The sequence below is a fragment of the Thunnus thynnus genome, chromosome 4, assembly GCF_963924715.1.
Source record: "Thunnus thynnus chromosome 4, fThuThy2.1, whole genome shotgun sequence".
NCBI lineage: Eukaryota > Metazoa > Chordata > Actinopteri > Scombriformes > Scombridae > Thunnus > Thunnus thynnus.
In genome coordinates, this window is record NC_089520.1 from 29,199,836 (window position 1) to 29,213,090 (window position 13,255).

General features: G+C 41.7%; 1 protein-coding gene across 4 annotated transcripts; it reads left to right on the plus strand.

The window, feature by feature from the left end:
• The first annotated feature begins 1,114 nt into the window (after positions 1-1,114).
• Positions 1,115-13,189, plus strand: phf20a (PHD finger protein 20, a). 4 transcript variants are annotated; one of them, XM_067588189.1, is made up of 17 exons: positions 1,115-1,271; positions 3,273-3,379; positions 4,353-4,527; positions 4,762-4,846; positions 5,369-5,445; positions 5,572-6,157; positions 6,280-6,330; positions 6,464-6,733; positions 6,988-7,182; positions 7,346-7,441; positions 8,043-8,198; positions 8,638-8,819; positions 8,942-9,041; positions 9,998-10,193; positions 10,371-10,812; positions 11,324-11,504; positions 11,834-13,189. In XM_067588189.1, exons 2-17 carry the CDS (start codon positions 3,297-3,299, stop codon positions 11,974-11,976), a joined length of 3,018 nt encoding a protein of 1,005 aa, XP_067444290.1. In that variant the 5' UTR covers positions 1,115-1,271; positions 3,273-3,296; the 3' UTR covers positions 11,977-13,189. The 4 variants fall into 4 exon arrangements, with proteins under 4 accessions (XP_067444290.1, XP_067444293.1, XP_067444292.1 ...); XM_067588191.1 differs by lacking the exon at positions 1,115-1,271 and adding an exon at positions 1,746-1,831; XM_067588190.1 differs by lacking the exon at positions 1,115-1,271 and adding an exon at positions 1,919-2,374.
• The last annotated feature ends 66 nt before the right edge of the window (positions 13,190-13,255 follow it).

A 13,255-nucleotide genomic window follows, 5' to 3' on the forward strand; every position in this document is an offset into this window, starting at 1 on the left:
CATCTACAGTCTATAGTCTGTATCTATTAATTAAATCAGAGGTGAAGTATCTGTAAGTGTTGTACTTCAATATACTCTTTGAGGCAGTTTACTTGTGTATTTTCATTTTGCACTTTTTAATTTCAGACATGTATGCACTTTAACTAAGTACATTTACTCAAGTACTGTATTTAAGTACAATTTTGAGGTACTTGTACTTTGCTTGAATATTTCCATTTGATACTACTTTATACTTCTCCTCCACTACATTTATTTGATTGCTTTACTTTTGACACAATGGATAATATAACAGGCTTTTAAATTACAACAATTTCAACACATTACAACACATTACAACACACTTTCCCACACCAAAGATGAAACCAGTGGTTTCCAACCTTTTTGGCTTTTGATGTCTTACAAAAAGCAGTGTGTGGTCGGGGTCACATTTCAGATGTCTATGAGTTGTTAACAGCTCCACCAAATAGTTATTTTTCCCTCTAAACTTCTCACATGGTTTCATTTCAATAAATGTTCAAATGATCCAATATTTCACCACAAATCAAAGATCAGAGAAAAAGTCCAAAAACTGAAAACAGATTTGTGTATCAGAACTTTGTTTTTTCTTCTTTCCTCTCCCATTAATCATCTAACAACCCCTCAGATTTATCTGGTGACCCTTTGGAAGGGCCCAACCCCTAGATAGGGAACCACTGGACTAAACGAGCTAAATGTATATAAAGTAGTTGAAACTTGCTCCACCTCCAGCAGCTACAACTGTAATATGCTGCTTACATACTGATGCTTCAGTATTAATAATCTAATGATGTCATATATAATAATATATCAGAAGGACGAAATTAATACATTTTGCTGCTAATACTTATGTACTTTTACTTAAGTAGGATTTTTCATGGAGGACTTTTACTTGTGTGTGTATGTGTGTATGTAAGCAACAAGTTATGATGTTGTCCTACATTTGATTAATTTAAGTCTTTTATTATAAAGCCTCCGTCGAAAAGTGAAATCAGGTCTGATCAGGCTGACATTTACAAGCAACTGACCTTTGCATTTTGTTTAAAAGATTATTATTGAAATACATGAACGTCTTAGGGACCGTTGTAAGCGCATGCGCATTGAAGCACCACTCTGCCCGCGCCGGCGATGAGCAACGGCAAGAAATACAACTGCGTGATCTGTGGGAGACAGGCGGAGGCAGCGGTACCTGCACTTTGAAGGGATAATATTGCATATTTTTACACTCTGCTGGACAAACAGTGACTGGAGAACAGGTAGGCAGCCCAAACCATATCCTCTTTCGCGTTTGAGAGTTTATAATTCCTCACGGCATCGCGAAATAGGCCCGTTTTTGTGGATGCATCAAACAGCGTAGATGGTTGTGATGCCGCATGTCGGCTTTTTCAGTTCAAAACATATGTGACGAAGTAGGTGATACAGTGTTATCTTAGTACACTTAGTTGTTCTTTTTGTGTCATTACAGGCGTGTTTCCTTGGTAGTCGTGTCATTTTTCCACGTTAAGCTTTTATACGGCTCCGTGGATTTCTCAGTTGGGGAAGTTTAATGCAGAAAAAGTATCAAGAAGTAGGCCTTAGCGCGAGGCCCGAAGAGCTCTGTGAGTGACAGCTGTACGGCCAATCAGATGCGCGTATTCCGCCCACACGAGACTCCTTCGACCAGTCATATTGGCGTAAAGTACTGACGTAGGCGAGGGTGTTATGCCCACTGGTTATAAAACACCGGACAATAAAGTGTTGGCGAGGTGGTCAACAATAATAAATGTGGAAGGTCGTGAGACAACGTTTTCACGCAGTGTTGTCTGCAATAAAATAAGTACGACTAATCAAGCGCACTAGATGTGTGGTTGAAAAATGTACAAGGGTGTGCGTTGCAAGTTTTACTCTGCCTCTTTCGGTAATATATCAACGCAGGTTTAAATTTATCACGGAAATGTGATGATCTCCTCTTATTAGCGTATTTTATTTATTGCTATTCATCATCTTGTTTCCTGGCTCATAGTTGTAGCATCGCCAGCTCTCGGTTTGCGCCCTGCCTGTGTCGCCGTCGTCTGTCTGCCTCTCTGTGCACTTGTGCGGGCCATTAAAAAAAACAGCCGATTTAATTTTAAATCCTGTATTTTACTGATTAGGACATTTTCGACCTTTTGATATCGTGCTCGGTGTCTGGCTGCAACAGACGGATCATTTCAAGGGTCGTTCCCATTGTCTCCTATTGTGTCTATACGTGAAAGCGGCTGACCAGAAAACACGTGGGCCGAGTAGTGTGAAGATATCCGGTTTGTAGGTTGCACTGAAAGCCAGTAACTCCAGACTGTCTTCGCTATGGTGAACCGAGTCAGCTATACGCCGGACAAAAGTAAGAGGTTGCGATACTTAATATAAATCTTTTAGCTTTTAAAAAAGCGCGGCTGATGTCTCAATCTGTGTATTATGTAAGCTTGACAAAAGAGGCGGTGTTATCGGGAGGGAATTGCTATTTTCTATGAAAAGAGCAGAGGGGCTGAACATCAGCAGTGGACTATGGGCCTGTATTTAACGAGACTGCACCAGACAGGGACCCCGTTGAAGAAGAATATGCTGTTAGACAGAAATCGACGGATAGAATTGGTGCATAATTGCCTACCTAGTGCACTGATGGGTGCTTGGGCTATTTTAGTAATTTCTGTACCATCTCTCATTGTGCCTTCCTCATAAGAAATGAAATAATGCTAAAATTAAATATTGCTCATTTTGATAACGACCCTCATAGGAACCTGTGTGAAGTCGTTTTAGACACCCCTGCTGATCACTGAACATCTGATATTAGTTACGCATTTCACCACCATTGAGGGGCATGGCTCACCTTAATATGACAGTTTTCTCTCGCTATACACTGTGTTGCACCATGTTACAACATGTGTGATCTGTAGCTTGGATATGTTGACTCTAGTAATATCTTTTTCCCAGCCTGGACTGTATTATTGTCCAGCGGGCATGCAGTGGGAGTGGCTTACTTGTCTTTAACGCCAAAATTGCTACTCAGGTGCAGAGCTGTGATTTTCCATAGTCTTTTGGTAAAATAATAGTTAGTGATGACCTGAGAGAGGCAGAGCTGACAGCAAGATTGTCTGTGAAGTCCTCAGTTGTCGCATGTATTTTGTGTTTCTTGTCTACACACAATTTGTGTTTCTCACTAGTGTAACCAAAGTCATATTGTTGTAGGTTTGATTGGTGTGTTTATTGGTTAATGTTTGTGTGTTTGTATGTGTGTACAGGAAGAGAGCCTTGATGTGGGCAGTATGAGTAAGACACCCCCTAACAGAAGAGGGATAACATTTGAGGTGGGAGCTCAGCTTGAGGCCAGAGACAGCCTCAAAAACTGGTGAGTCATGGCCTCATTCATTCCTCTCCATCTCCGTAACTGTTTACTTCCTTCACCCTCTCGCTTAAATGCACAATGTCTACTTCCTGGGCCTGTGCTTGCAATTTTGTATGCCTATCAAACATTAAAAGATTAAGAAAAGAGTGAAGAAAGACACTCAGCCTTTTCATTGTATCAGTGCTCCTCTGCCAGTAAACAACAGTTTGATGGGTGTGTACTCACCAAAGCAGCCTTAGAGCACAATTAATAATGACGGACAGTTGAATTAATCTGTGACTGATACTTCATATTATAAATCAGTGTTGTAAGGTGTGCAGGAAGTGTTGACAGCTTGTCTCTTAATGGTTAGTTATTTACTAAAGACGGCTTACACAGCCGCTAGCTTTCAAGTTGGAGCTATATACTGACAGACAGCTCACCCCAGTGATCTCGTCCTTACAGTGAAGCTGCCAGCATCACACACCCTCTTAACTCTGAGCAAAACCCAGTTGATTCCCCAGTTTAACAGTGGCTAGCTAGCCAGCTACTGGAGGGTGTATTCCTACACTTTTGGTGGATGCAAGCCACTTCCATCACCAAGTTACATTCCTACACCAGCGCCTCCACTGGCTGCACAGAAACAAAACTGGGTATCTTTCGTCCCACTCCAGGAAAGATAGCAAACAAGCTCACCTCCGAAATTGTTAGTAACTGTGTGTTACTGGAAGTAGTAACTATCAAATAATTACCTAATTCGTTAGTGAATAAAGAAATGACATTACTGTAATGTGTTTATGACTAACACTGCCCACAGCATACCATCCTCTCTGTTTAGTGATGTCACATCATTCATTGTTGTTTCTTCATGTTTGTAATTTTTATAAGTTTGATTAATTTCTAGTGTTCTACCACTCTCGTCATACCTTGAGATAAAGGTTAGATAACTCAACCTGTAACATGAATCATGCAATTTTGAATTTCTGTTGTGCCGTAGGTATGCTGCCAACATAGAGAAGATTGACTATGAGGATGAAAAAGTACTAATCCATTACCGCCAGTGGAGCCACCGTTACGACGAGTGGTTTGACTGGACAAGTCCCTACCTGAGGCCCGTTGAGAGGATCCAGCTGAGGCGGCAAGGCCTGCAGCAGGACGACACTTCTGCACCTGTAAGCTAAGGATGTGGTTCATGCTCGCTTTCATTTTGTGTGTTTCTCTAGCCTTTGATCACACTGTATTTTTGCACTGAGAGTTTCATTATCTGTTTTTCCGGAAAGCTGAAACATGATACTGATGTTTTATTTGCTTATCGTAAGCTGAATGGGTATCTGCTGTTTGGTAGTAAAATTAGAGCACTCTCCATGAGATTTTCCTAGGTCAAATGTCTCTGTCCTTCCTTCCAGGGGTTTCATGTGAATGATAAGGTCCTGGCCAGCTGGTCTGACTGCCGTTTCTACCCCGCTAAGGTCATTTCAGTCAATAAAGATGGTAGGTATCAATAACTCCAGGTAATAAACAATTGTATTGAAGTTTGAATAGAGCAGCCATAAAACATTTAAATGACTATGTTTTAATACTATTTTGAGTTATTGATTATTAAAAGTGTAACTGAATCGCAGCATTTCATGTCGTTATTTTCTTTGGATCATTGAAGTTGGGTAGTTTCAGTGTAAGATTGCAAAAGTGAAAACAATATGGAGGATGGTCTCAAATAAAGTTAATAATAAATTAAACTGTCACCTTTGCTCTCAAAAGGAAAAGTGTGGTTTTGGACGGCACTCAATAATAGCAACTGATAGCAATTTCTCTTGCACTGGCACATCAAAGTGAAACTATGACGATAAATCTAGCTGATGCACAACTACAAAACTCTAAATAGGGGAATATTTCCTACTAACAACAAGAAGAACAATTTAAGAGCAGCTACTTAAAAACTAATCTGCATAGCCAGCAGCTTGTGCTTATGTTAAACATTGTTTCCATCAATTTGTTCTCCTTTTTTGCCCTCAGCTTCCTACACTGTGAAATTCTATGATGGCGTTATCCAGACAGTGAAGGAGATACACGTGAAGCCGTTTATTAAAGAGGTACATGTAATTAGTGCTCATAACTATGCATAATAAATCTCGCTGTCTATGTATGTTTCGTCCTCCGTCAAACATGTCTTAAGCACCTTTTTCTACCATTGTTTCCTTAACGTTGCTGACAAATAGAAAGGTGGTGTTGGTGGAGGAAAGTCTCGGTCTTCTGAAAGAAACATGGTTAGGAGAGTCCCAAACCGCAGAGAAAGGAGGCCTCAGGAGAATGGTGGTCCCAAGAACAAGCGGGCCAGACGCAGCACCTCCGACCAGGAGGAGGACAGCAATAGTGAGGATGAGGAGCGGGAAGAGCGGATGGTAAATGAGAAGAACAAGAAAACAAATGGTGAGGCAGAGACTGCACCCGCCATTAAACAGGAAGAGGAAATTTCAGAGCAAGCAGATCAGAACAAGCCCAGGGATACAGACAAGGGGACAGGACTCCTAAATGGAGTGAAGGTGGAAGACAATGACGAGCATAAGGAGGAAAAATGTCATGTAAATGGAGAGGTGAAAAAGGAGGAGGTGGAAACGGAACAGAGTGGAACAAAGCCATATACAGAGTCGCCCAAGCCATACACAGACATGCCCAGTCAGACGGAGCAGGTGTCTGTCACTATGACAACCACAGAATCCAATGGAGATGTGGAGCAGAAGCCAAACATCCAATCGGAGAGCTCTCAGCCTGCAGCGGATGTTCCTCCTCCTCAGCCTGTGAAACGTAAGTGTTAATGAAGTAAATCTGCTAGATTGTGAGTATGAATGAGTAAATAACATATAGCATCAGGTTATATTTTCAGGATTTGGGTGAATAAATGAATGTCTTTCTTTTACGTTTGATAGCGGTAAGGAAGCAGGGTTTCCACAACCCCAACAGATTCAGCAGAGAACCATGTGAGTATATCCCAACACTTATTATTATTATTATTATTATTATTATTATTATTATTATCATACAAAAACAGTAATCTCTCATTTTTTGATGTGCTTCCTTTATACACCTGACTTGTGGTGTTCTTTGTTTCAGTGTACCGAGTTATCAAAAACCAACCTCCTCCCGTCCTGTCCATCAACCTTGACCATAACCCGTTTAAGTGCAGCGCTCCTGGCTGCACAAAGTCATTCCGTAAGGCCAAGCTGCTGCACTACCATATGAAATATTACCACGGCGAGGAGCAGCCTCCAGAGGGGGAGCGCAGCCCCACCAGGAGCGTGCAGACCAGGGCCTCTGAGAAACAGGCAACTACCACCAGTTTAGACACCCCGAAGAGAAGGCGCACGATCTCTGCCTCGATGCGTGAGTTCCTCTCCAGTTTCACCTCTGTTCCCAATTGAAGTGACAAAGGAATAGTTTAATAATAAACTGGGTCAGCTGGTATTTCTACAGTGCTCAAACCAAATGGCAGGTCATGCAGCAATAAAATTGGAAATGCAGAATCATCGCTTATCACACGCTTCGAAAACAAGGCTGTGTTGTCAGTTGCACTTCCTTTGTTACTGAAATATCAGAGTTTTGGGCTTATTGTTGCGCTTTTCTTCAATTTTTCTCAGACTCTGTTGGAGCTGGTGTGGCTCCCCGCGGTGAGGTGAAAACTGCATGCAGACGCACATCAGCCCCACCCGCAGTCAACACTCAGGGCCATCAGCAGAGAGCGCTACTTAGGGAGAAGAGCAAGGAGAACCAGCTGGACAGGAATGGATGTCAGCAGCAGGACAAGGATTCAGACAAGAGTGGCTTTGACATTGGTCAGTAAGATTCAGTGATGAGGTGTTTTCCATTATGTGTTACATAATGTCCTTCCTTCTTGCGATAATTACAGCAGTTTATTGTGTTTTCTCACAGAATAGTAAACTGTTCTTAAAGCTGTGCTCACACAGGGCTTAACTCTTGCCACTTACCCGTCCTCAGGGTCAGTAAAAGACAGACTGAAAGAGAAACCGAAACAGAAGGACTTCCTCCGCATTAAACTAAAGAAGAGGAAGAAGAAAAAGAAGGCCAAGTCTGGTAAGAAGGGCTCCCTGGCATCCGGCCTCGTAACATATCTGCTTCTCTGCATGTGCACTCGCTGCGACATTGTGGAAACGGACAGGCTGCGAAGCATGAAGCACTCCATTCACTCCTCTTGGTGTGGTGGCTGAGCCTCTGTGTGTGGGAGAAGTGTTACATCTGTCACTGGCCTCTGTCACTCCATTATGCCAATCAAATAACTCCAACTTGTTTCTTGTACATCTATTAGTTATAGCTTGGTTTAAGCCTCTTATAACAACTCTGACAGTACTGGTGATGAAAAGTCAGATTTTATTGTAGCACTGATATTGACTAACCCAAACACAAATCCCCAACACTGTTCTCTCTTATTCCTAGTTGGCATTCACACTAGTGTGTTTGGCATGTACACAGATGTATGTATAGAGTGCCTTCCACAGATTTCACACAATTAAAAGTCCTGAAACATGGGCCATATGACTATTATAAAATTGTCTATCATATTTTTCCATAATGTTTGTTGTGCCACAGTTTGTCACCTCCTGATGGGCGTTTGTTTGGCATTTTCAAAGTTGACATTTTGTTCTACGTCTGCTTCCCCCCTTCCCTGTATTAACAGACTACACAGGTAGTGAGGAGAATATTGACATCTCTGTATTGGGTCTTCCGTCCAAATTGAATTTTCCACTCAAAACCCCCCCCTCACACAATCACAAGCCTGAGGCTTACCCCAGCAGGCCCGGATACGGCTACTCAGAGCAGATACATGTGGATGGTGGGTATCTCTATGACGGTGTGTGTGTGTGTGTGTGTATTAGTTTGTGTGTGTGACTGTACATGGCTTCCTCTCCCCTCCATTCTTCTCCCTCGGATTCAATCCATCATGTTGTTTGTTGACTTTGATCTGTGTCACACCCGGTCTCTGTGTCCAAATGTTGTTGCTCAAAACACATCATGACCTGCAGAATAAAACCACCTGCTGTCAACAGATGAGGCCATTTGTATTTACACTTGGTTGATTGAATCCTGAGCTCTTTGCTGCTACAGCTTGCTTTATCATGTAATCCACAAATATTCATTAAAACTCAGTGCAAAACATGTTGTGCAGTTAGAGAATATAAATTGAGCTACAGTTAAATTTAACCTTTTAACTGAATCATCTAGAGGAAAAGTTAAATCCTTGTTTAAAGCTCTGTTTGTTCCCGTTACTGTAGATGAGGATAGCATCAGTGACTGGTCCACTGACAGCTGTGGGTGGAGCGACGATGACTATGGGGTGGATTTCGATGTCACAACACCGCCCCTGAGTGTGGACTCTGGTGCAGTAGATACCAATGATCAAGAGATAGTGCGATGTATCTGTGAGGTGGAGGAAGAGAATGACTTCATGATCCAGGTGAGCTGGTTGTTTTTTGTCACAACTTATACTTTGTCTATTTTTAAGGCATTGTAAGCTTTTTTTAAGAAATCTCAGGGTTGCACTATTGTATAACATTGTTTTATTTGTCTTTCCCTCAGTGTGAGGATTGTTTGTGCTGGCAGCATGGCACCTGTATGGGCCTGCTGGAAGACAATGTTCCAGACAGATACACCTGCTACATCTGCAGAGACCCACCAGGTGAGAAAAAAACACCTTTTGATTCGAGTGGTGTCTGCTATAAATTACACACTGTGATCATTTAAATGTGTTGACATCAAAGCACTCAAGCTGATATGGTTGAGTATGCATGCTTCCTGTTTTAAACAGCCAACTATGGTGTGCCTTCTAGTGGACAGTGTGACAAATTACAGTTAGGATTTTATTTTTAAAATATCAGATGGTGCAAATATATATTTACATTATAATGTTAACTAGCTGACTAATTAAAGTTCATTTTATTTTATTGTAGATCACCAACATTTTACTAAGAATTAGATGCTTCACACTGCATTTGTTTATTAATGTTCCCAAGTTTTCTGCTAAAAGAGGACACTGGTTACCAGTTTGTAATAAACTGGGTCCCAGTGATGCAAGCACAGTCTAGAATATGCATCCAGTTATAAACGTCAAAAGGAAAAGAGCAAGGATTATATTCAGATTAAACAGAGTCACTCAAAATCATAACAAGATTCCTAAACAGTGAGGCTACGGGATGTTTCTGCTGCCAATTGCCTTATTGATTTTTTTTTTTTTTTCAGTAGAAACTAAAATTAATGAGCTGTAGTTCTTCTCCCCTGGCCTGAACACTACTGGCTGTTGTTTTTCAGATTAATCAATGAATGTAGTACTAAATTGATACTGGCTGTAAGATGTCTTGCAAGTGTGTTCATGAGCACAGTAAATGTGTTAATAAATAAAGAGCTGCGTGATTGTACAGTAGCTGTTTGAAAATTGACTCTTAGTAGCTGCCAATATGGAGGAGTGAACTAATATACGTGATTAGAATTAGTGAAACACATTGCCTGTAAAACTTGGACCTTATCGTTGTAGAACTATGTATCTTGTGTTGACTTAGCATTGTGCACCAAACCAAGCTGGCTCACACTGGTGTCTTCTGCGCACACACTGTATTTACATTGACACATTATTCCCAGGTCAGAGGCAGAGTCTGCGCTACTGGTATGACCGTGAATGGTTGAGCAATGGTCACATGTACGGCCTCTCCTTCCTGGAAGAAAACTACTCTCACCAAAACGCCAAGAAGATCACCACCACCCACCAGCTGCTGGGAGATGTGCACCATGTTGTAGAGATCCTCAACGGACTGCAGCTGAAGATGAGCGTCTTGCAGTGAGTTCAGTAGAATACAAGAAGAGACTCGAGGCTGTTTCTCTGTTAACTACTGAAGTCAAATTAAATGCAGATCAGACATTATTACCCAGGATATTTCCAATTAAACCAACACAGCTGTCTTTTGATTTTATATCACGTCTACACAGTAGACTAATCTTTGCTTTGGCTCTTTAGGAACAACACTCACCCTGACCTGCAGCTGTGGCGCCAGCCCTGGAAGCAGGTAGAGAGGTCACTGACCAGCTCGGACTCATGTCGGGGCAGCGACGCAGCTCCATCTCCTGTGACTCCTGATGAGGACATGAGAAGAGGCGAGATTTTAATGTCTAATGCTCTGGAGAAACTGAGCCGGGCTGCTACAGCTGCCACCTCCTCTTCGTCCTGCTCCTCCTACCCCTTCCCATCCTTCCAGGACTCATACATTACCAGTGAACACTGCTACCAGAAACCACGGGCGTACTACCCAGCAGTGGAGCAGAGGCTGGTGGTGGAGACCAGACAGGGCTCAGAGCTGGAAGACAGCATGAGAAGCACTGAGGAGCTACTGGAGCGGGAGCAGCGCTACGGGAGCCTGCTGGAGACGGACAAGCCTAAGTCAACAGGCACCAGTAACAAGGTTAGGGTTTCTTCCTTGCTGATGGTGTTCAGTGTTAATGTTACTGACCAAGTTGTCATCATTTTTCCCTACTGTAAAATCACATTTCAACGTTAACTGAAACTGTTATAAATTGAGAAAATATGATTTCTCTAAAGTTTAACTGTCAATTTCAATTCAAGTCAAATAGCACTAAAATACTGCAGCACCCATAATGTCACCAGAGTTTCTTCTGTAGAAGATAATTTACTTGAGCTGTTAGTGACAGAAGCAACAAAGTTTTCGTCATTGACTTCTCCCACAAGTTTATGTACACAGTCTTGTTTAAAGAGAGAACAACATAACATTTTAAACAGGAAAATTAAAGTAGGAAAGTTGTCATGGTGACATTGTCTTAGTTACTGACACTAGTCTTCATGTAGTGATTCCCTTTTGTCTATCTTATGTGCATTTTAGCAGCTTTTGCACAAAAAAAGTCTTAACCTGTTGGCAATGAAAATCTTGTCTGATAACTTGACATTAATGTGTCTAGGCATCGATGGGTGGCTCGTGGTCTCAGGCTGAGATGAGGGACGAAGTTGGGAGAGATCCTGGAGAGGCTGCAGATAACAGCAGGCAGCATCAACAATGGCAGATCAACCTGCTGGATCACATAGATGCTGTCCAGGACGAGGTCTCGCACAGGATGGACTTCATTGAGAGGGAGCTGGATGGTAAGAACTTAGTTTGTAACTTGCTCTTTAGCGGGTTAGGAAACTTTGAAGGCTCTTCGCCAAAATGGTCATTAGGTTGGATATTATGAAATTTAGCAATGACACATGTTTACATCTTACTTAGCTTATGTTAGCAGTGTTGAGCATTGAATGTTAACACATCTGCTTCTGATCATGAAATTATGTAACAGCCCAGAAATCACTGTCATGTACAAGTGGTTGTTAGGATTGCACCATACATGGGTTGGCCTTAGTCAGCATACCAAAATAATCCAGGTTGAGTCTTGTTGCTCACTTCTAGTTCTTGTTCTTCTGCTTGTCCTCCTCAGTGCTGGAGAGCTGGCTAGACTACACCGGGGAACTGGAGCCTCCTGAACCTCTGGCCCGTCTGCCTCAGCTCAAACACCGCATGAAGCGGCTGCTGACACAGCTGGGCAAGGTGCAGCAGATCGCCCTGTATAGCTCCTCATGAGGGCGCCAGAGAACAGCAGCACACAGCATGCAGAAACAGTGCAGCGGAGGAAGCTCGCTGCAAAGATAACAATATTAATGCAAGTGAAAGACTCAGATTGATCAGCACGTTCTCTCTGACCTGACTGCTGCTGCTGTTTCTCCTTTTTAAAAGGTTCTTTGTGGTGGAATCTGGTGCTACAGCCAGTCAGTGTCATATATGAATACTTATATGAACACGTATGGAAAGTCAGCATCATAAATCAGGATTAAACACAAAAAGTAACCTCGTAAATGCAGGAGAAAATCCTTAGGACCAGATGACATTTTTATGGTTCCCATGCAACTCTAAACCTTATGAATGCCTTTTGTCTGCGCTACAGCTAAAGGTTGCCCTGTCTCTCAGTACACAGTGCTTTACATACAGAAGCTTTATATTCAAATTGCAGTTGAGTTCCTTAATCTACATGGCCTCTTTGCAATAGTTTTTGAACATGTTTTCCAAATGGTCACTGTTTTTTGCATCAACAATGTTCTATATAGTTCAGTTTTGTTCACCTGTCGTGCCGTACATACTGCGTTTCAACTCTCGCTGTGGACAGATAATAACTTGAAGACACCCAGTATGTGACAGCACTGTACAAGCAGTCTCTACAAATAATTTGTTCTGTTTATGACCTACTCCAGGGTTTGTTTTATACTACACTGTGAAGTTATTTTTTGTCTGGAATCAAAGGCATCTTTATTTTCAGCTTCAGAAACTGTAACAAGCATGATTTCTGTTTTGTCTTAAACTGTAATGTTTCTTTTCATCAGTGTACCAATTTTATTGGTTAATCTTTATGTGTTTGTCAGTTACAGTATCCCTTACATCAATTTACTCTTTGCATTGTTATTGCTGTAGCACTTGACCTATGATTCACTGAAAACTGTATGTGGACTCGTCTCTCCTTAACCTTGCATCTTGTGCTCTGTCAGTGACAAATACTACTTAGAAGACCTGTAAATTTCTTTTATGTTCTTGATTCTGTTTCATCTGTTTATTTGCAGTATTTTGGTTGTTTGTAAATATGTCATACAAAAATGTGCTCTTCTTTATTGAAAACATTCTCCAAATACAGATATCGTATGCTACTGTACTGTAAATGTCTGGCTTAGAAGCAGGGAAAAATGTCAAAAACAATGCAAACAGATTTGCTGGTACATAAATAAACTATCATTGTTATTAATCACTATGGGAACATTCTTGGCCTTTTTCTTGTGTCACTGACATGCTGGGTGTTTGAAGAAGAGCGGCCCCT

Coding starts and splice junctions, on each gene's coding strand:
- phf20a (XM_067588189.1), top strand. CDS start 3,297: ATGAGTAAGACACCCCCTAACAGAAGAGGGATAACATTTGAGGTGGGA. Junction 7,183..7,345: donor CAAGAGTGGCTTTGACATTG/GTCAGTAAGATT, acceptor ACCCGTCCTCAG/GGTCAGTAAAAGACAGACTG. Junction 8,820..8,941: donor AGAATGACTTCATGATCCAG/GTGAGCTGGTTG, acceptor TCTTTCCCTCAG/TGTGAGGATTGTTTGTGCTG.